The sequence below is a fragment of the Nelusetta ayraudi genome, unplaced genomic scaffold (assembly GCF_046127955.1).
Source record: "Nelusetta ayraudi isolate G7.1 ecotype Tasmania unplaced genomic scaffold, CSIRO-AGI_Nayr_v1 ptg000090l, whole genome shotgun sequence".
NCBI classification, from domain to species: Eukaryota; Metazoa; Chordata; class Actinopteri; order Tetraodontiformes; family Monacanthidae; genus Nelusetta; species Nelusetta ayraudi.
In genome coordinates, this window is record NW_027466140.1 from 2,662,728 (window position 1) to 2,684,625 (window position 21,898).

The following is a 21,898-nucleotide window of genomic DNA, read 5'->3' on the forward strand; positions in this document are numbered from 1 at the left end:
AACGTCTGACTCTTGACACGTCAGTGTTGGTGGCTTCTGGCCTACCTACCGTGACCTTGTTAAGATAACGTTAACTCTAACTCAGTGACACGGTATCATTGTAATCGCTGCAAATGTAGCTTTCGGTGCCACGTTATCTTGGATTCATGGCGCTTTATAGACTTTAAACCCCTTCAAGCTGACATAAGTATGAAAAAAAAAATTGCGAGCAAATGTAATTTCGGCTTATTCTCTTGAGCCACAGTTTTGCTAGCGTCAAAGTTAACCGTAACTAAACACTAGACACGTGATCCGGAAGTTTGATCACCTTCGAGTTAGTTAGTTAGTTAGTAGGCGATAAGGGAACGTCATCAGGTCTTTACAAGGGAACATCATCAGGTCTTTATTACTATTAAGTGGTTTTGAAATTTGGCTTCCAAAATAACGTGTAGTTTAACAGTCTCTTGTCAATTTACAAGGCGGAATGCTCGTAATACAACGCCGAAATTAGCCCCGTCGTTTACGACAAGCCGAAAATGGAAAACAATGTAGAAAGGGGATGTAGCCTAAACCTTTCACTTGGCCCCCACCACAGTAAATCAAGCCTTCAGTGACATTAACTCAAATGATATTTAAAAGAGGGTGGTCGTTGTTTTTTTTTTGTTTTTGTTTACCTTTGTCAAATCTCATCTTCATTTAAATGTCAGTGCCAGCCTCCAAGCCGATGGTTTTACATATAACACTTTAATTGCCATTGTAAATATGTTAAAGGACTGTGCTGTTCTGTTACAAAGGCAAGTAAACGGGATGGAAACCAGTCTGGACACTATGTAAGTCTATTTTTATTTTCAATTTTACCGAAAGCCCAAACACAACGGAAACTATTTTAGTAACACCGCGGCTCCAACGAAGCCTCTCCCGCCATGTGTTGTTTAGGACGCCAACGGACATGTTGGAGAAATTAGCTGAGCAGAATTACAGCCAGAATCAGCTGAGGGACCTGAACGCTAAGATGAGACACTGGTTAGATGTTGCAGATGATGAATTGGTCACGTTGCGCTCGGAGAACACTCATCTGAGAAAACAAGTCAACGCGTGAGTGTCTCACACTCCAGTTCACATTTTGACGATAGAACCGCTGCGCGCGTAGCTTTGCTGGACTTTGCTGCTGTGTCTGCAGCCTGGAGAAGATCATCAGTGAAGCTCAGCAGACTGAACCAGAACCTTCCAAACCTGTTTTGACTGATGACTTGGACGTCATTGCAAGCAGTCAGCAGAGAATTAAAAGCTTGGTGGGTTATCAGGATTTTTTTTGTTTTGTTTTTATGTGTGTGTGTGTGTGTGTGTGTGTGTGTGTGTGTGTGTGTGTGTGTGTGTGTGTGTGTGTTGGATGGATGGATGGATAGTACAGAGAGAGATTCAGTCTTGATCAATTAATTTTAACACCATGCAGTGTACTTGAGTTGTTTTTTTTTTGTGTTTTTTTTGTAATGCAGGAAAAGGAATGTACTCTGATGAGGGAACATAATGAGAAATTAAGCACAGAGGTATGTTATTCTTGACCTTTTCCTATTTAACGATTTATGGAGGTTTTATATTCTGGTTCAAACAAGAGTAAAGATATTTCTGAAATCTGACCCGTCGTTACGTCACAGCTGAGGGCTCTGCAGCAGGAGAGAGACGTAGACAAGATCAGTCTGAGCAAGTTCAAGAATGAACTTCAAGCACTCGAGGTCACAACACAGAGAGTTCGGGATGTTTGAGGGTTTTCTTTGTTCATTGTTTCCACAAGCACCTTCAACACAGCTGCTGATTTCTGCCCTCGTTTGTCATCAGTGTGCAATTGAAGAGGCTGAGTCAGGGCTGCAGCTCAAGGATGAAGTAATTCAGCAGGTTGGTGCAGAGTTGGCACTGCTTAGTTGGTGAGGTCAAGAATCCCGTGTTGCTTTGGGCTTCTACAATAAAAAAAAATATTACAACATTGTTTGTGTTTTTATTGTTTGTACATATTTCTCATGTGTTTGAGACAGAAAGACCAGCTGTTGAGGCATGCAGAGGAAACAGAGGAGGAGTTTTTGAGCACCATAAAGGTGAAGGTCACTCTAATGAAAAAGTTTTTAAAGTCAGACAGTTTGCACACAGGTGTTCTAACAGAACTGTTGACATTAGGCAGTAATGGAAGGTTTGTGTGAAATATTTGCAGCTGTGAGTATTGTCTGCTCTGTTGTCTGATAAAGGTTCTCTGCTCTCCTGCAGGATCTCAGGCTGGCAAAACAGGAGTTGAGACAGCAGTTGGAGGAGAGAGAAAATGAAGCCTCGCTGTAACCTTGACATGATATTCTGCTTTGAAAGGGGGCAACACCCTGTGAATCCCCCTTTTGTGCCCATGCTGTGTATGCTCTGGTTTTCAGTGCTGTCCTGACTGAAGTGACTGAAGGGGATGGAGCACCCAGTTCCCCTCTGAACTTTGCCGAGGAAATTAAGCTTCTGACCTCCTCAGGCAAAATGGAAATAAACGTGTTTGATTCATTTGATCACAGACATGTATGAGCTTTCTTCCTTACATTTGTTTGTCAGGAAAACATAATATAAATGCCTTCCGCAAAACAAAACAAAAAAAATGTGTATATGTTATCATGAGAGGTTGGCACTACAGAACTGAGGTGGTCAAGTTTATTTGTCAGCAGGAAGACAGTGATACCGAGGAGCAGCTGGGTCCCCAGAATCAAACTGCAGATGTTCAGACTCAAAGGTAAAAACATAAAACATTGTTTAAATGTTGATGTATGTGTTCCCATTTTCTTCCATCCCGTGTCGTCCTCCATTCACACTCATCCTGTGGTTTCTGTCATATCCAAGGTGTGTTGGTGTGTTACAGACAGCAGTCCAGAGAGTGGGATTATTTGTGCCCCTCATCTTCGTTCTCATCATTCTGGCATTTATGGCTTTAGGAAGTTGTGTAGAACACTATGACTTCCTTGCATTCCTGATGTTGCAGCCCTACTGCTGTGTGCATTATGACTCCTTACCTCCCATTTGACCTGAACACCCTAATTATTATTATTATTATTATTATTATTATTATTATTATTATTATATACAGGTTTCTGTGTTTTGGTTGATTATCACCATCTATACAAAATAATTTATCAAAAATATTTTTTCTGTTTAATACGGAATTGTGTCATATTGTGGAAAACGGTATTAGCAAATGATATAGCACGGGGGGGGGGGGGATCAGTAATAAAAAAGATCCCTGGAAATCTTTCCAACAATTGTGTTTGTTTTTCTAATTTTGAATACAACCTTTATACTGGAATATTGGCAAATAATTTTCATGTTTATTGAATGACGAAATTGTCAGAATGGATATCCAATATCACAGGCACACAACAGTTTATTGACATTTGCCACCACATATTGCCCTTGTCTACAACTAACCTCGGTTTTTCTGTAGCATCAAATCCGTTGCAGCCTTTTGTTTACATTGGAGGCGCGCTCTCCCTGTGCAATCACAGCGTGATTCTATTGCTACTCGCCTCCCACGACATCTCCAGTCGCCCCACCCAGTCGACGGCGCTCCCTGGCGGTCTTCTCTGAGACTGCAGGAAAACACCTCCGAGACGAGGGTGAACATGTAGCTGGAAATCGCATTTAGATCCGGAGGGATGTGAGGAACGGTGCGGACCGGACTGAGTGCTCATCGCGGTTCAGCAGGATGATTCACCGTATCGCTCCCTCACAGCTGGAGTCGGAAGTGGAAGCTGCGGAGTGACTGACTGACTGACTGACTGACTGCAGCTGGATGCTGGGGGCGCTGATGTCAGGCCGGTGCAACCCAACAGCCTTGTGTCTCGCACGTTGAAGTCCGATGCTAAAATACCGTCGTTAAGATCCATCAAAAGCAACAGGCCAGTGGGATCGAGCCCTGCGAACGGCGGCGGGCGACATGTTCTGACCGGGGAACCGGCGGCTTCCGGCGAGATGAGGGTGCCGAGGAGACCGAGGCAGACGCGCCTCCTCCCGCGGCTCTGCGTGTGTGGAGTCGGTCTGTTGGCAGCCGTGTGGATCCTCCATTTCACTGATGTTACAGGTACCCCAAGGAGAAAAAACAACAACACACACACATGTGGTCCGGAATTGGTTGAACTTATTAATTACGTAACGTATGGTACATTTAATCCAACAGATGAGCCATTATTTACGTTTTCAGTATAATTGCCAAAACTGTCATAAAATGATATGGTTTTATTTGAGCTTTGAACTTGTACCATGTGCTTTGCCAACTTGCCCAGTGTGAGAAACATTCATTCAACATTAAAATCTTCCTAAAAATCTAAAGTGCTTGATTTGTGTGTAAACATAGTATTTTTAATTTTTTTTTCTGTCTAGACCACCAAGGACCGACTGTTGATTCCATCATCTCTTTATCCAAAAGGGAAATTAGTCAACAAACAGAGGACAACCGGACTAATGGTTCCTCAAGATCTGGTGAGTCATATCACACCAGATATGCAAGAGATGAAATTATTTTTCAAGTAATGGGGCCGCCGTGTTGAGTTGGGTCAGAACCTTTTAAAACTCCAAACCTGAGTGTAATTTGTGTTTCTACAACCCAATCACGTTTGGCATCTCTCCTTGGTGCATAAATCTCCCTTTTCTTTCATTACTTCAAACTCCCAGCATCAAGATATTTAAACGCAGGTATGCCTTTGAAGCGGCCACGTTGCTAGGAAACTGGATGCTGAATTTGCGCTCGGATCGAGTGTACGTCCGGAGCTGCTCGGCGCGGCTGCCCCTTCAAAATGACCCGCTGATTAGCAACCTCTCATCAGCGCTCCCCTCGTCGCTCGTGAGAGCTCGAATGGGTTTGGCTGCTAGGAAAAGGTTAAGATCGAAACAGCGAGTGTCATACGGTCTGATCCAAGATGAAGGCCTCCTGTAGCCAAGTACACCGTCTGAGCTCAAGCAAACGCCTGCTGCGTCTACCAAACGCAGCACAAAATAGCTGAAAGGCTTTTCCCCAAATCACAACATTGTTCTGTTTGAAGTATGGCTTTTTATTTCTGGGGATACAAACACGGTTTGGCCATCGTCATTCTATTCTACAACAACTGGTGTTTATTCACTGGTGTCACACTTGTTTGTCTCTGACCTTCATTAACAGAGCAGCGTTTCTAAATCCTGATTCAGAAATGAAGTAGGGAACCTTGTGACGGTAGCCTAGGAAAAGACTCATTAAGGTTTGCCGCTGTCTCTAAAGCACTGTTTTATATTCCCCCGAGATGTTAATAATTTGTTTGATCCAGCACAGAAGCCCTGCAAAAATACTCCCTCATATCCGGACAGAGAGGGAGCTTGTGATTAACGGGCTACTTGGAGGCAGCCTCTGAGGGACGACTTATTACTAGGGGCTTTGGAATGAGTTGAAAGGATTATTAATATAAATACCTTGCAGTTCCTGGAGTTAAGTCACTGGAGGTCTAAAGTCTATATTGCAAGCCAGGAAATGTGTCTATAATCAGTCTGTCCATCTCTGCAGGCATCGCTGATTTTCCTGAAGACATCTTCACTGTGGAGCAGAAGAGACACGGAGCGGTCCTTCTTCATGTTCTCTGCGTGAGTTGCAAACCTTTCCAGCAACAACAAAACTCAGTAAAAATTAATAAATGAAAGGGTTTTGCTCCAGAGGCTTGTCTCACCCACACTGATTCTAGCGTGTCTTTCGCAGGCTGTCTACATGTTTTATGCTCTGGCCATAGTGTGTGATGTTTACTTTGTGCCATCGCTGGAAAAAATATCAGAGGTACGAATCTCTTCATTTGATTAAAAATCTTAAATGGTGGCATCAAATGGTTGTAATGTTGAAATATTATTAGTCAGCGACACAGCAGGTGAGGGGGGAAAAAAATGAAAATATGATGGAAGTCGTCCCTTGTGTCTGTCTTCACCCTGTAGAACCTTCAGCTCAGTCAGGATGTCGCTGGTGCAACCTTCATGGCAGCCGGCAGCTCTGCCCCCGAGCTCTTCACCTCTTTAATCGGTGAGTACCACTGCAGCCTTCTCATCACTTAGTCGTTATCATTGGTCCACCCAGTGATTGCTCCTTCGCCACTTCAAAACACGTGTCCGATTGAGAAAGGAGAAAAGTCAAGTGTGTGAAGGAAGAACGAGTGATTGGCCAATTTTGGCTCTGCTAAAAGTGAAAAATGGATGGCAGTGAAAACAAGTTTCACAGCCATTAACGTGTTGACATTACTTTTAATGAGAAAGTTGTTTGTCAGTTATCACAAGGTCATTGTAGTTTTTTTTTTTTTTTTTTTTTTTACTGAAATAGGGATGCAGATGTCAGTGGTTGTCAAACTTTCCCTGTCACGCCCCACCTTGGAGGAAGAAAAATTTTCTAGAAGCCCCAAATTTGACGTGGCTGTGTCTTGAGGGATCCCGATGAACCTGCAAGTGGTCCCATGTCTCTAGGACAAAGTTGACTTTTGACCCCATAGACTTGCATGGCATTAGGGTTAGCAATAAGGCTGGAATTAGGGTTAGGGTTAGGGTTACTGCTGGAATTAGGGTTAGGGTTTTGGGGGTCCTCATGGGCTAGAAGCCCCAAATTTGACGTGGCTGTGTGTTGAGGGATCCCGATGAACCTGCAAGTGGCCCATGTCTCTAGGACAAAGTTGACTTTTGACCCAACAGACTTGCATGGTATTAGGGCAGTGGACTTTCTTTGTCAAGCCCCACCTTGTAGGAAGAAAGTTTTTCATGCCCCCCCCCCCCCCCCCCACCAAAAAAAAAAGCCAAAATGGTGACAAAATAGTTTTTTTTTCAAATTCACTGAAACAACGTAAATGTGCAAATAATGTTTTACCTTTGGCACACCACTTGGGATATCAAAACCAACCCACTTTGAGAAACACTGCCTTAAGTAATGTTGAGGGTCCAATGTTCCAATGTGACCCATTTTTACATTAGAGAACAGTAAAAACACCCTAAACATTTATCCTCTGACATTAGAAGTCAAGTCTAATGTGTAACTTTAAAAGTAACTTGTTCAAGGTATATTATGAACATCACAGTATCTACAGGTGAATTGCTCTTTCCTGCCACTATTATGATATTAACTACCCATGTAAAAAGTCTTCAATTAATTGCGACTAATTTAATTTAATCGATTAAATTCTTAATCGACTATTAATCAATAATCGATTAACTGTTAACATCCCTAGTCTGAAATGTTTGATTTTATTTATCTGACAAGTCTTTAACGGTCTTGTGAGTGACTTGGGTGATCAAGCAGAAGATATTCTGCTGTCACCAGTGTAACACCACATGTATTTTTTTGCTTTTATAGAAATGATATGAATGACAGGGAGATACAATCCATAATTTCCTGCTGTGTCATATTAAAAAATATTTCACTGTCTTGTTTTTTTCTCTTTGCTGTTATTTTTAGGGGTGTTCATCACAAAGGGAGATGTGGGTGTGGGGACTATTGTGGGATCAGCTGTCTTTAATGTCCTGGTCATCATTGGCCTCTGTGGCATCTTCGCAGGCCAGGTACACACACACAAACTTCCAATAACAACGTGTAGATGCCTTTTACCTTTCAATCATAACAGGTGCTTCACTAGTTCTGTGTGTAAATTCTCCCCTCAGCCGATCTCGCTGAGCTGGTGGCCTTTGTTCCGCGATGCCATCTTTTACATCCTGTCCGTGGTCGTGCTCATTCTGGTAAGAAATAGTTTAAAGCCTCTAACAAAAACTGATCTTACTAAGATGGTTTCTCAAACAGCAGAGAAGGACACATGGCTGAGATGAGAGGAGGGACATTTACATTGTTTTAGCCATGTTTGTTGTTGCCAAGGAGACTCTTCTAATGTGCCATATTAAGCATGCTTCTATAGAAAGAAATATATATATATATTCTCACTCTTCATTGTAAGCTGTTATATCTTCAGACGCCCACTTTTATATTGGAAAAAAATAGAAACGTCCATACGTTCATGCCGGGATTTGAGATACTGGCTGACATTAGCTAATAAAACATTGCGTCATAATTAATGAGTTTGCTGATAGGAGGTGTAAATTAAATGTATTATAATCTTACTTGCAGGTTATCTATGATGACAAGGTCTTGTGGTAAGACAAGCGTCTATCTTTTGGATAATTCAGCATCCAGTATTGCTCATTTATCAGTTTGTGTTACTTCCTCTGGCTCCCGCGGTGGAGATTAATCTAGGTTTTTTTTTTCTTCTAATTCTTCTGGTGTGTGTTGCAGGTGGGAAACCATTATTCTGATATCTATGTATGGAATCTACATCCTAATCATGAAGTAAGTGTCTCCCTCCCCTCTCTCCTCTCTCTCTCTCTCTCTCTCTCTCTCTCTCTCTCTCTCTCTCTCTCTCTCTCTCTCTCTCTCTCTCTCTCTCTCTCTCTCTGTCTCTCTGCCAGCCTATGTCAAGATATTGAGCTACTATTGTAATCTAACACAGCGATTCTCAACTGGTGGGTTGTGACCCAAAAGTGGGTCGCGTAGCTGTTCTGATTGGTTTGTGACTTCATGGGCATTTCCATTAAAAAAAAAAAAGAAAAAAAAGTGATTCTATAAATTTGTATATTTTGATATATATTATTTAGTTCATATGATAATTATGACTGGATGGATTCTGTATTGTTGCACTATTTTTCTATTTTTGTGGAATAAATTTGGGCGGCCACTTCAAGGCAAGGAGAAACACGTGGGTCCTGAGACTCCAACTGTGCAGAACCACTGGTCCAATCTGTGTGCTTGTGCAGATTCAACAGATCCCTGTACGGCCTGGTGGAGGCGCACTGCAGCAGGGCGGGCCAGCCGTGCCTGAGCAGCCTGCGACGGACCACCGCCGTCGGGAGCGTCGCCGAGTGCGACAATGACATGGTGCCGCTGAAACCAGGTGCTGTGATGTGTGCATCTTTGCACAGTAGAATGTCACTTCTACTTTCAATTGGACGGCGTTCATCGGGGCCTGTGGCACACTTCAGTCTCCCCCCCCCCCACCCACCCCTCCCCTCCCCCCCCACCACACCCCTGGGGATTTTCCAACAGGCTAAAAAAAAAAGAAAAAAAGAACTGGAGCATTTTGACGGACGAAGCTTCATTTCTCGTCTTTGATGTCTCCGCCAGTTTGTCCTCGTTAAAACTGTCCCCGTTTTCCTCCAGCTGACGTCTCTCCCACCGCACCCCCCCCCTCCCCCCTCCCAATCTTCCCCCCTCCAGACTCTTCGGTGGTGGCCGGCCAGGAATCGGGGGTGGGGCTGGCCGACGAGATGGGGAACCCGCACCCCCAGCCGCTCTCCTTCTCAGAGGCAAGCTGACTCCTCTCCCCCAAAACAGCCTTCCAACCCCTCCAACAGAGTGTTGTTCAGCCACCGTGCCACTAGTGTACCGTGAGATAATGTCGGGTGTGCCGTGAAAAAATCTCCAATTTCACTTAATTGCTCTAAAAAAAACAAAAAAACACTCTATTACTCAGAAAAACAGAAATTGAAGAGAAAAAAGTGAGAAAAAAAATGACCCCGAAAAAACCCCAACCCCCAAAACTCCAAACCCCAAGTGACTGCAATACTCTTCCGTACTTTTTCCCTTCTCCTCACTTCTCATCTTTTTCCCGCAGAGGCAAAGGCTGATCCGAGCCCGGGTCAGCCCAGAACAGGGCGGGGCCTCGGGAGAGGATGGTGTGGGCGGCAACGGGCAGTGGAGGCGGGAGAACGGGACGCTGACCGAGGGAGACGGGCCGCCGCAGCCTCGGCCGGAGGAGGAGGAGGAGGGGGGTGAGGAGGAGGGCAGGGAGTTGCGTAAGGAGGCGGGTGGGATGGCGCAACTCAAGGAGGAGGACGAGGACGAGGAGGACCAGGAGGAAGGGGCAGAGGAAGACGCCCCTTTCCACCCTTTCATCCTGCCAGGTGAGTCGAGAGCGAAGACGTTTCGTCCAAAGAGAAGAACGTTTTTGATGGACGGTGTTGGATTGTCGTGGTGTGTCGCCCCCTGCTGCAGTGGGCTGGTGCGCTCGTGCCAAGTGGCTCCTGTCTTGGCCCGTCAACATCCTGCTCCACTGCACCATCCCCGACTGCAGCACCCCCCAGTGGGAGCGCTGGTACCTGCTCACCTTCCTCACTGCCACCCTGTGGATCGCCCTCTTCTCCTACCTCATGGTCTGGATGGTACGAAACTCAGCCGGCAAATGCCTCCAAATTTATATCTGCACAAATAACGCCTCTGCACAAATGGCCGCCACCACCCCATCCAGGTGACCATCATCAGCCACACGCTCGGCATCCCAGAGGTCATCATGGGCATCACCTTCCTGGCAGCAGGCACCAGTGTCCCCGACTGCATGGCCAGCCTCATCGTGGCCCGCCAGGGTGAGTCTGTGGCTCCAGCTGATTGGACGTTTGAACCTCCAACTCGTCTCCTCGGTGTCTCGTTGAGGCTGATGTGTCGTTGCCCGCGGCAGGGATGGGCGACATGGCTGTCTCCAACTCCATTGGCAGCAACATCTTCGATGTGCTGCTGGGTTTGGGCTTCCCCTGGGCGCTCCGGACTCTCATCGTCAGCTACGGATCAGTGGTAACACCTGTTTGTTTTTCTTCTACATTAATGAACTTGACTCGTGAAAACGTGCTGGTCGTGTCTGAACACCAACGTGTTTTTTTTTCTATCTAGACAATCAACCTCTGATTTGTTATTCCCAGTGTGTAATATTTGGCTTGATTTATGATTTTTAGATTGGTAAAAGCTTAATACACTGCACATAAATACATTAATAAAAGTGTAAAATCGCAGTACAGTAAAAGTAATTTCGGGACTGCTTCTCTCGGCTGTGGGGGTTTGGAAAATCCAGCCCGCCTGACAACGCGTTCTCTAATTAGGATTAAAATAAGACAACGAAGAAGAAAGCGGACCAAGTATCCAGGTTTGGGTGTGCAGGCCACTGTAGCTCACTGACAAGTTCAGGAGAGGGGAGGGAGAGTGAAAGACGCTGCAATCTAAAATGTAACCACTCGATGTCGCTGTTTCTTTTTCAAACTCTCCAAATTTGTTCACCTTTTCTTCAAACGCTCTCATTGGAACGATTTTTGGAACGTGTTTGCTGTTACTTTCTATTTATCCTGTAATAATCCTGTACAAATAAAGTTTCATTATTATTATTATCATTATTATTATTATTATTATTATTATTATTATTATTATCATAAAAATATTGAACCACCTAATAAAATACTGCAAAGAGGTTAAAGCTATCGGTTTTTCAGGATCTAATTGTTTTTCTCTCAGTTTTGGCTAATTAAGTTTTTTTTTATGCCAGACTGCTAGAGTATCTTTACACAAACAATAGTTTCCCAAAGAAGAGCAAAACAGCTGCCGGGGGTTGTTGCCACTCACCTGTTGTCTAAACTGTGTGTTTGGACAAATGCACTAATTTACTGCCTGCTCGTTGTGTCTTCACAGGTGACGATTAACAGCCGGGGCCTGGTGTACTCTGTGATTCTGCTGCTGGCCTCAGTCACGCTCACAGTGAGTTCCAGCACCTTCATCTCACCCCTCTTCCTGTGCACTACCGAGAGCCCTGATGCTGTTTCCACAGAGACATGAGATTATCCTCTCATGGTGGCGTGGCAGGAAATGAAGGTCTCTCTCTCTCTCTATTTCTCTGTCTGTCTGTCTGTCACGCCTCAGGTCCTGTGTGTCCACCTGAACTGCTGGAGGCTGGACCGCAGGCTGGGTTTCTGTCTGCTCCTGCTCTACGTCGTCTTCCTCCTCTGCTCCATTGGCTTTGAGAGTCTTTAGACACCACCCCCTCTCCGTCTCCCCCCGACATTATTAAATCAGACGTGCAGACAGATACATTTTTATTTCACAGCGGCTCTTCAGTGAGCCGCACGGGGAAAAAAGCAGCTGCTCTGGTTATCTTTGATAAAGGAGTATTTTACATAGTTTTGTACTGAGCACCCACCCAGCACAGATTTGGGGAATTTTAAGCTAATTGCTGACGCATTGGAAACTCACAGCAAATTTGTTCAGTATGGGGTCCGCGATCAGAAACCGAGACTACAGTTTAAAGAAGCCAAGGGTGTGTTGGTTTACCTCTAACTACTGCCACAAATAACCTCACTGACCTGATGCTTACACGTGTCTGTTTAAAATGATGCTTCTCAGCGCATGAAGTTATTTTGCGTGCAGTTACTCTTTGTGTGTGTGTAGATGTAGCATGGCTGATCCTAACGCTCCAGATGATTGCACTAAGCCACTATTCTCTAAGCCTTGTAGAGACGGTAGCTTCACCTTTTTCTCTCCTCAAAGCTTTTCTGCACTGGTGTAAATGTTTTCTGCACTGGAAAAAAAAGCCAACTGTTGCCACCAGGTGTTATGTTTTCAATGTCTGTGCTCAGAGAGTCCTTGAGTGTATGTTGTCGCGGGCAATTAAAGTATTTTCCTCCGAATATTCCTTGTACATCTGAGGCATGTTCAAACCAAAGTGTCTTTTAAAGCTACAATAATGCAGATCAGTCATAAACAAAACTTGAACCAAAATACTCAAATTGCCATATCTTGGGGTATCTTATACTATTTAGTTAAAAGTGTGATTAAGCCTTAATTAAATTTTTACAATAGATGTTCGGATCACAGGGCTGAGTTGTCTAACTTTTTGCACAATAACGTTTAGATTTTAGATTTAGTAGAAGTCGTTTCATAGCATTCGCAAAGGAAACAGAAATCCAAGTGATATTTATTTGTCAGTCTAAATCAGCTTCAATACCAACATATGTAAAAATAAAAATAGTACAACAAAGTACAACATTTTACAAACACTCATACTGAAGGTCTGACATGTCAGAACAAAGAAATTCAAACGTGTCACAGGCAAAATGAAAAAATAGGAAAAAGTCAACACATGACAGAATGCATCAGGAGCTATATACTTGGAAGTGTTTGCTATACCATAGACTTTACAAAATTCTACTAGAAAAGGCTCCCTGTACCAATGGAGTATCACGCAATATAAAATGTTATAAAAAGAAAAGAAAAAAAACAATACGATGATAAACCAAAAAAAAAAAAAGAAAATAGAACGTGTGTGCATTCATACTGGTGCAATCTGCATGCAAATTCACCTCAGCGTGACAAATCATAAAAGCAGCTACAGGTTGCAGATATTTCCAAGAGCACTGTGACAACAAATGGTGAAGAAACAAGTTGTGAGAGTGATGTCACGGCCAAAAACATCCTTTGTAAAAGACTGCTGCATTTTTTTTTTCTTACGAGTTCCATGTGATGGAAAAAAAAATGAGTATTTATCTAACTTTTAAAAAGTCAGTAATTTCAAAATAAGAGTGTTAGCTCTATTTTAATGAAGCGATAATGTAGTACACTGTAATAGTAAAATGTTTCCATTTCCCAGGGACAACCCAGAGTAGATGCCGTCCAATAGTGTTTGATGAAATATTTTTGACGCAACGTATTAATAATGAAAGATTACATGCTTATAGCTTAACGAGGAAAAGCTTAAATGTGTGTTTATTTTATTTTATTTTTTTGTCCCACTGTTTAACATCTTATCGCAAATGTTTCCCTTAATATGATGAGCTCTGTTTTCAGGTGAAACTTGACCTTGGCACTGACTGGCAAAATTAGAAAAACATGAACGCTCCAATTAGACAAATCACACAGACAAATGCCACTACAAAAGTCCACTAGTAACCAGAACAATAACAATAATCATCATAATAGTCATAACTATGATCCCCCCCCCCGCCCCCCCGATTATTTTTGCGGTGATATTTTTCTTTCTCCCACATTCGGGGAGCAAAAATAGACATTTTGGCAGAAAAGAAACCGTCACTGACCACTGTGTCTTCGAGTGTGAGAGGGTGCACGTCATTAGCTGCAACATTAATCTTCCTCCTCCTGGGTGTAGCCATGGAGACTGAAGTCTATTGTATGTATGTTCATAGTGGATTCTCATAGCAAGTCGCACGGACTTTGCAGGCAAATTGGTAGCGACCTGCCCCTCCCCCAACCCTGGCAGTAAGGTATGTCGCAGCTGATCTGCCGTACGATTCAGCTACATCTGGACGGAGCGTGGAGCTCCACACCGACAGGTCTTGTATTTTCACTGGTGGAGGGGGTAGCGGGGGTAACGGAGGTGAGACTGGTGTCACTCTGAAGTGGAGTTCTGGTTCTGCTGGTATATGGAGGCTTTGTCCTTCAGCAGAGCCAGGCACAGATGACAGCTCCAGCTCCCTGTGAGACACACAAACCCAGTGAAACGGAGGAATACGCGGCCACGCAGCCAGTCGATCAATATCACACTGCCTTCACATCGCCACCTATTGGTTTATTAGCTTAATAGGCTAATGAAAATAGCTCTGTGACCCACCAGTTGAGAAACGCTGGGTTAGAGCACAGGATGGAATCTAAGGAAGAGCACTGAAGTGTCTTATCATTCCAACTATCATCTATAAGACACTATTGGGCCCAGAAAGTGGTAATTGTGAACTTCTAGTCACCCTTAAATGTAATCTTTATGATCAGACATAATATCACATATCTACTTGAAGGCATAGGGTTAAAAAAAAAAAAGTTATCTCACCCTCTGGTGGTTCAGTCATGGGGGGACTTAGACAGTACATGTGGTAGCCTCGGTCGCAGTCGTCACAGAACAGCAGCTGGTCCTGCACGAACAAATCAGTCAGTCAGGGAATGTAAAAACATAAAACACAAGTATTTCAACTTATTTCACCAAAGCGGTGATGCTCAGTATAAAATGAATTACATCGTTCTCTGATGTGCCACAAACGTTGCAGCACTTGCACTCAATGCACTGCCAGCGGTAGGTCTTCACCGCAGCCATCATCACGGGGGTGAACTGCAGACACGTCGGGTGGCCTGGAGGAGAGCGAGGACACAGGTAAGGAACGTTTCTTGCTTCCGCTGTAAATATAATACGACATCTACAGAATAAAAAAAAGAAAAACACGATCGGAGCGGTCGCTACCGGAGCGTCCGCAGTCGGAGCAGGACACCAGCTCCTCTGATTGGCCGGTCTTCTGGTTGAGGGTGGAGTCGCCCAGGCAGAAGTCGCAATAGTCGTTGGGCAGCGCCAGCCCGTTTGGACCTTTCTTGGCGGCTGAAAAAGACAAGGCGTAAAAAGAAAAAACAAACAAAAAAAACATTCAACATTAGTGGTCAAATTTGGCAATAAACGGCAAATAGTTTAAATATATATATATATATAAAATCATATGATCATGGCAAAATTGGTAGATTTAAATGGAAGACAATTTATAAAGTGATCATTTTGAGGTGTGAAGTTCCATTGGAAAGTGATTCATGGCAAATCATCAAACAAAACAACCGTTTGTCAACATCTGGCTTAAAATGCAGTGAACTGAAATGATCCAACCAAACAAATCAATGATAACTGACAAAAACGCACTGGCACAATGTTACATGCACAAAACCAAACCAAACCAAGGAAGAAACAGCAATGTGATGGATATGGTCAGGAACGGGGGGAGAGGGAAAAATATACATGATACTATGGAAGAAAAAAAATAATTCAAAGAAAATCACATTTTAATGTGGAACATTCATCCGTTCCCACCTCTGGGATTCAAAATCACCACAAATTAAAGGAAAAAAAAAAAAAAAAATCATTAAAAATGAAACGAGCAGAACAAAGTCATGTAATGAGAGGGAGAGAGATTCCTTTACAAACACATGCAGCCAAACCTCCCCCGCCCCTCTCTCTCGACCTCTCTCTGCCAGCACTAGAGTGACTCACTCTTCTGCTCCTCAGGCTGGCGAGGAGTGGGTGGTGCCTCGATCTCCTCGCGGTCCTCGCCCTCCTCCTCGGCCAGGTGAGAGTGTGTATAGTGGTAGCTCAGGCCGGGACGGTTCTTGTAGCGCTTCCCGCAGACTGACACACACACACGGTCATACAATAGTGTTATAGTGATGGTAGCTCAATCCCGACTACCATCCGGAGGGGGAATTAATAAAAAAAAATATATATATATATAATATATATATATATAATAAAAGAGGCTCAAGGAGGAACCACAGGAACCCGGCTCCATTACTTTAGCACATTTGTCACCGGGTTAATAATTTCAGTGGCGCGCTAGCAGCAGACCCGCAGAGCGGAGGCGAGCATTGCACAGAGAGCGCCGGGCAGCAGCAAAGTCTCAGAGCACAGACGGAGCAACATCTCAGCAAGAACGACAGGAAGAGCGGATACAAAAAAAAAAACAAAAAACAAAAAAGCATTCAGACGTCCGCAGGTTCCAGTTTGGGTGCCGTCAACCTTGAGTTCCGCCGTCAGATAACACCATGCATAGCAGACAAGGTGTCACCGTCGCTCAAAGGGGGATACAAACAAACAAACAAACAAACAAACAAAAAAAGCAGAGGCCTTTGTTGCTGGCATGCGTGACAGCTGTCATAAGGGAGGATTACTCACTGTCACAGGCGTAAGGCTTGTCTCTCTCCTCCTGCGCCGCAGCTGCTGCCTCCTGCTTCTTCTTGCCGTTCTTGTCGCTGCGGCCCTGCGGAAACATTGTCGGCGTTAAGGCACCTCTGTCACGCAGTCTAGCTGCTTTGCCCGAGAGCGGATTTCACAACAGAGGGGAAGCCGGTAAGGGACAAAGATGAGAACCACATCTCAGATGTGCAACCTGAGCTAAAACCAGCCTCAACTGTGCCCACAGAGACAGCAGGTTGTGAGGCTAAAAACCAACCAGTGACTGGGTTCACTATGGCGAACCCATAGTGAACCCATCTTCTGCATGCTGACGGGGAAGTGACAACCACCTTGGACTTGCTCTTGCCACGTCTCTTTGGGGTTTCATCCTCAAAGTCGTCGTCATCCAGGTCATCCAAGTAGTCGTCGTGGTCCAGGACTCGCTGCAGGGAAAGAAACACGCTATTGCGTCGCACTGCAAACTCCTCACGTTGAAGGTACAACCTCCACTTGCGAGGAATGTTGGGAAATCGCATAAAGTCAGACCTTGCGGACACGACCGGAGGATGTGTGTGTGGTTGCAGAGGTGGCCGGGGGCTCCGCAGCAGCCAAATCATCCTCGGTGTTGCGGACGTCTGGCGCGCCGCTCCTCCTGTCCATGGGTTCCCCCTTCAGCAGGGCCTCCAGGCTGCTGCCGTCCGCGGCCCCTACCGCTTCGCGCTTCAGACCCAGCTCTATGTCTGCTACAATTGAAAACGGCATGAGAATGATTGGAGTTGCTCAGACTCTTTCAGCACGGGCTAATCTGATGTGATATAAAACACTGTGTGTGTCGGGACCAGCGGAAATGCTGTAAAAACGTTTTACACATATCCACATGAGAGGCGACCCTGCACAACGCCGACGACCCTTTGATTGTAGCTATGATGACCTTTCTGTTGCTTCGCCGGTGGTAATACCTGCTTTGAGAGGTGGGAAGGCCAAGCGCGGGTCCTCGGGGGGATGAGAACGCCGCTTCTTCCTCCAGCGACGGGCTGGGTAAGTATAGAGCTGCCCCGGAGCCACACCTGTAAAGAAACAGAACAGCAAAGAAAAGAGTGAGAAGAGTGTACTTTTCTTCTTTCTTTCTTTTTTTTTTTTTTTACAAGCAGTGAACAAGCGCAAACACAGTGAAATATGATGACATTAATAATCAAAGCAAAGTATCCCAGTAAGTTTAAAAGCTGAAGGCAACTGGAGTTCTTGAGTCTATTAGTTTTGCATCTAAGCAGAGCGTTTCTTTAACCAGAAGAGAGCAGCAGGATTTCAGGTCAAGTTGATCAACCTGTGATGTAAGCTGAGATGTAAGGATCATTGGAGTAATATGTGCAAACCTCCAACACCCTGCTTAAATTCAATGTTTGCTTCTCAAAGAGAGATAGCATACGTACTCATGATGTGGCATCTTTCATTATCAAAAGCACATACAGCATATCCGTTAGTCTGGTAAATAAGCCACATAGATAGAATGTGTTCGTCAATCCGTATTTGTTTGGCTTGGTAATCAATCACATACCTGCGCTCCTGTGTCTCTTCTCCATCCAGATGTAACAGTTGGACTGAGCTACACCTGTTTGCGAGTCCAGGAAAGGCATGAGGATGCTGCGCTCAGCGCACAGGCGTGCATTGTAACTATGACACTGTTCCATTGCATCTCTGTAGTACTGCTCTCCCAACCTGACAGGTGGAAAAATGAACACAGACATGTGAAATACCCAAGATTAGTTCATTCTGATGTGGATAATGTAGATGATTCACTACAAGGAAATAATCTAAGCAAGCCGCAACTGAAATTATAATTAAATGGGCAGATTACGTAACCTTTGTATCAATTTATTAACTATCTTATCTAAAACCCCAGGTACAACTTTGCATCCTTCCGGAGACAATTCTAGAGGCTACAACAGAGGTATAAACCTATAAAACCTATATTAAAAAAATGTGCAGCGCCAGAGTTCAAATGAATGTACCGATTTTGAAGGACAAACCTTAACATAGACCTAGTGAGAAACGAGATTATATTAGTATATTATATATTAGATAGTATATGAGATATTGATGAAGACCAATATATATTTAAATTAATTTGAACCGAAATGAAGAAATTACCTTAAAATAAAATGACAGGCGAAATAAATTGTGAGACACCCGCCGCACACAAAACACAATTGAGTTTTGGTGAAGTACCCGGCGACAGCGCACGTAACTCTCCATTACAGCTGCTTTGCGGTGTTTATTTACAGCAAGGCAGCCATTTTCGCTTCACCCCCTTCATCAAATGCCTTTGACGGGGAAAATAATATACATTTTCCTCTAGAGGTACACGTGCGACTGCCACTCCGAACAAATCACTTTAATGTTTCGATTCGATTCCGAAACACGTTTAAACCGTTTGAACGGTCCGAGGTGCACATCTCTAAATTAACTAAACACGGATTTTGAACATGGGTTCATTGTGGTGTCTTGAGAGAAATGAGCGAAAGGCGGAACAAAAGGTCGATTGTTCGCGAGCCCTTCTCGTCAAAACAAAGCACCCGCCAAGCTGCCGGGGAGATACTGGGTCAATTAACTCTCTCCTTTATCGACACGGTTCCAGCTTGTAACCAATTAAACTCACTGTACACAAAACCACATTGAACGCATACAGCTAAGAGAATTATATATGAAAAGACGATTGAATTCGGTCACACTCACATAGCTTCTTTCAATTATTTATCTGCCCACAGCTAACTAGCTAACATTAGCCTCAGTTGGACAACGTTATTCTCTTGGGACAACTATTATATACAAAAAACGGGAGCTGTTTGCAGTTTTATGTACTGCTTACTAACACGACGAAAATATACAGCTGCACCAATCTCTCTAAGGCTGGTCGTGGTACTCTTAAGGTAAATAACGATAAACTTACAGCTTCACAACACTGTCGACGGCCGCCGCCATGTTTGCTTATTGCGGTTGTTTCAGAGTGACACTGCGCCTGCGCAAACACAGAATTTGTCGCCGCTGCCTCCTGCCGTAGAAATGATAGAAGTGCGCTTTGGACCAGGGGTCCGTTTCACAAAACAGACCAACTCTGAGTCTAACACTGAAGTCTGAGTTGATCTGCCATATGATTGGAAACTCTGAGTTTTAGGTTCGAGAAGAGCTGATTGGGGGTTGTTGAGTTGGTTTTATGAACTCGTAGTGGCTTCACCTGGTGTGAAAATGGGCGTGCTCCGATAGATGGATGTTTGCATGGGGATGCTTGTTGTGTGTTCAGCTCAGTAGAATGAGACACAGCGGTCAAGCCAGCCAACAGTTCGGCAAAAGCGTTCGAGCTAGCAGACACTCGCTTTCTGCTTGCTTTGTGTACACCAGGTATTGCGGTAACTGCTAACTGCTTCGCACATTGACAGAGGGAGAAGCGTGTCTTTGTACTGGATTTCAGATGAATATTTCTGAAGAATTCCGAGTTTTCACTCCATGATTCCACCGCAGGCTGGTTGTACATCATTTCAGGATGCTCCACAATAATTTTCAGATATTTCTGATGTAGCATTTCAAAATAAAGTTCATCCAAAAATTGCTATTTCATTGTTGTGCTGTACTTGATTTCAGATTAATATTTCTGAAAAATTCCGAGTTTTCACGCCACGATTCCACCGCAGGCTGGTAGTACACCTCACCAGGATGCTCCACAATAATTTTCAGACATTTCTGATGTAGCATTTCAAAGTAAAGCTCATCCAAAAATTGCCATTTTATTGTTGTACTGTACTGGATTTCAGATTCATTTTTCTAAAAAATTACGCGTTTTCACGCCACGATTTCACTGCACACTGGTAGTACACCACCCCAGGATGTTCCACACTCAATGTCAGACAATTGTGAAAAATATTATTTTTATTAAACACAGTTGTTTTAAAACTCTGATCATTAAAAATCACTGGGTGGAGGGGATTAAAAGAGGAGCCAACCAGGGCTGAGGCCTACTTGTGCAGATGGGTCGGAAAAAAGGGGAATCTCAGGGACACCACAAGTACAGCAAAAGAAAAGACAAAGTGTAAAATTAACCACTGCAAACACCAAGCAAAAGGGGAGACCACCACCAGACTGTAGCCTCAGCTCCAGGTTGGGGGGAAACCAAAGAGAGACAGACTAGGAACAAAAAAAAGAAACAAAGTGACAACAAGCAACCAAACTAAAGGAAAAAAAAAAAAAAAGTAATTGTATTTGAACATGATAATAAACGTTGCCCCAAAATATACAAAAGCACAAATCAATTATAAGCATATTAAACAGAAATAACCAAAAAATAAACTTAAAACTAACATGTTAACCAAATAGGTTGCAAAAGAAAAAGAAAGCAAGGCAAAAGCAACTCCATATGAGACAAAGCAAAGCAACTCCAAATGAGACAAAGCAAAGCAACTCCAAATGAAACAACAAAAGCAACTCAAAAAAAGACAAAGCAAAGCAACTCCAAATGAGACAAAGCAGCAGCGGTTATGAGCAGATTAGCAGCCGCGTTTTAAAGGTGGAGTAGCTGACACTGCTCCACTACAAAGTCCTCTTTAGCCCTACAATTTAAAAATAAAAAAAAATCCCATGAATTTACAACCTTCCCTACATACTGGTCAGGCCGTCCCAGACAGCACAGCGTGGACCAGAGGGTTCGGCGTCACATGAGAGTGGCCAGCAGTACACACAAGCTACAACACTGAGTGAGCTTCTATGGAAGGAATGATCAGTTAGTGCTGGATGGACAGCGTGGGAAAGGAGTGCAGCTGCGGCCGACATCCTACCTGTCACCAGAAAAGCAGAAGTGAGGGAGCCAGGAAGTGTTGTGGCCTAGCCGCCGGTCCGGCAAGCAACAGAGGACCGGTGCTTAATGCCTGCCTTTATGCAGCATTCTCCCACAGCAATTGGCTGGGAGCGCCCCATAAGTGAGCGTCACAGAACCAATAACTACATCCTGCTGCACGTATGAAATAACCATCTTCTAACCACTCCAGCATTTGCCTCTCTTGACACATCTAGGACTGAGAACCTCTTTTTGCTGAATACTTGCAACAGGCGTTCTGTGGTTGATAGAACGAATGCATGCAATTTTGGAAAAAGCCTTTATTTTTTAATCCTTCCAAACATTCCAGGTCAGCACAGAGTTATCACAGTAGTACACAATAAAAAAAAACTTTAATCAGTAAGGCCATGTCCAAGAAGCAGTAAGATATGAGCAGGACCCTGCCCCTCCTCCAACAGAGGGAGGAACCTCTTGACGTGAAGCACAGAGACATGACACTATGGGCTGTGTCTCAATTCAGGTTCTGCACCGTTGAATTGCGCATTTTGGAAGGAAGTTGCGTCATAGCACTGCGCGAAGGCTTGTCCCAATT

General features: G+C 44.0%; 3 protein-coding genes across 7 annotated transcripts; 2 read left to right on the forward strand and 1 right to left on the reverse strand.

Annotated features, from left to right (window-relative positions):
• Positions 1–371: 371 nt before the first annotated feature.
• LOC142901835 (uncharacterized) lies at positions 372–3,027 on the forward strand. Of its 3 annotated transcripts, XM_076046538.1 has the most exons (12): positions 372–681; positions 774–809; positions 916–1,074; positions 1,160–1,271; positions 1,476–1,526; positions 1,635–1,712; positions 1,816–1,872; positions 2,010–2,069; positions 2,236–2,300; positions 2,391–2,523; positions 2,664–2,731; positions 2,839–3,027. In XM_076046538.1, coding segments are annotated over exons 1-12 (1,002 nt in total). In that variant the 5' UTR covers positions 372–679; the 3' UTR covers positions 3,020–3,027. The 3 variants fall into 3 exon arrangements, with proteins under 3 accessions (XP_075902653.1, XP_075902651.1, XP_075902652.1); XM_076046536.1 differs by having other exon boundaries at positions 372–809; XM_076046537.1 differs by having other exon boundaries at positions 372–809; positions 2,667–2,731.
• Positions 3,028–3,407: 380 nt separating this feature from the next.
• On the forward strand, positions 3,408–12,462 carry LOC142901746 (sodium/potassium/calcium exchanger 3-like). The gene is made up of 17 exons (XM_076046368.1): positions 3,408–4,072; positions 4,372–4,470; positions 5,522–5,598; positions 5,711–5,785; positions 5,938–6,022; positions 7,436–7,539; positions 7,639–7,713; positions 8,096–8,121; positions 8,261–8,314; positions 8,779–8,915; positions 9,239–9,327; positions 9,636–9,924; positions 10,016–10,182; positions 10,269–10,383; positions 10,476–10,588; positions 11,471–11,536; positions 11,699–12,462. The coding sequence occupies exons 1-17, from the start codon at positions 3,964–3,966 to the stop codon at positions 11,807–11,809; spliced, it is 1,791 nt and encodes a 596-aa protein (XP_075902483.1). The 5' UTR covers positions 3,408–3,963; the 3' UTR covers positions 11,810–12,462.
• A 275-nt stretch (positions 12,463–12,737) lies between these two features.
• On the reverse strand, positions 12,738–19,589 carry dpf2l (D4, zinc and double PHD fingers family 2, like). Of its 3 annotated transcripts, none has more exons than XM_076046440.1 (11): positions 19,432–19,589; positions 18,040–18,200; positions 17,444–17,551; positions 17,031–17,224; positions 16,835–16,927; positions 16,485–16,569; positions 15,807–15,941; positions 15,018–15,149; positions 14,796–14,908; positions 14,613–14,694; positions 12,738–14,263 (listed from the first exon to the last, which is right to left on the reverse strand). In XM_076046440.1, exons 1-11 carry the CDS (start codon positions 19,461–19,463, stop codon positions 14,178–14,180), a joined length of 1,221 nt encoding a protein of 406 aa, XP_075902555.1. In that variant the 5' UTR covers positions 19,464–19,589; the 3' UTR covers positions 12,738–14,177. The 3 variants fall into 3 exon arrangements, with proteins under 3 accessions (XP_075902555.1, XP_075902554.1, XP_075902556.1); XM_076046439.1 differs by having other exon boundaries at positions 17,031–17,227; XM_076046441.1 differs by lacking the exon at positions 15,807–15,941 and having other exon boundaries at positions 17,031–17,227.
• Positions 19,590–21,898: the final 2,309 nt, after the last annotated feature.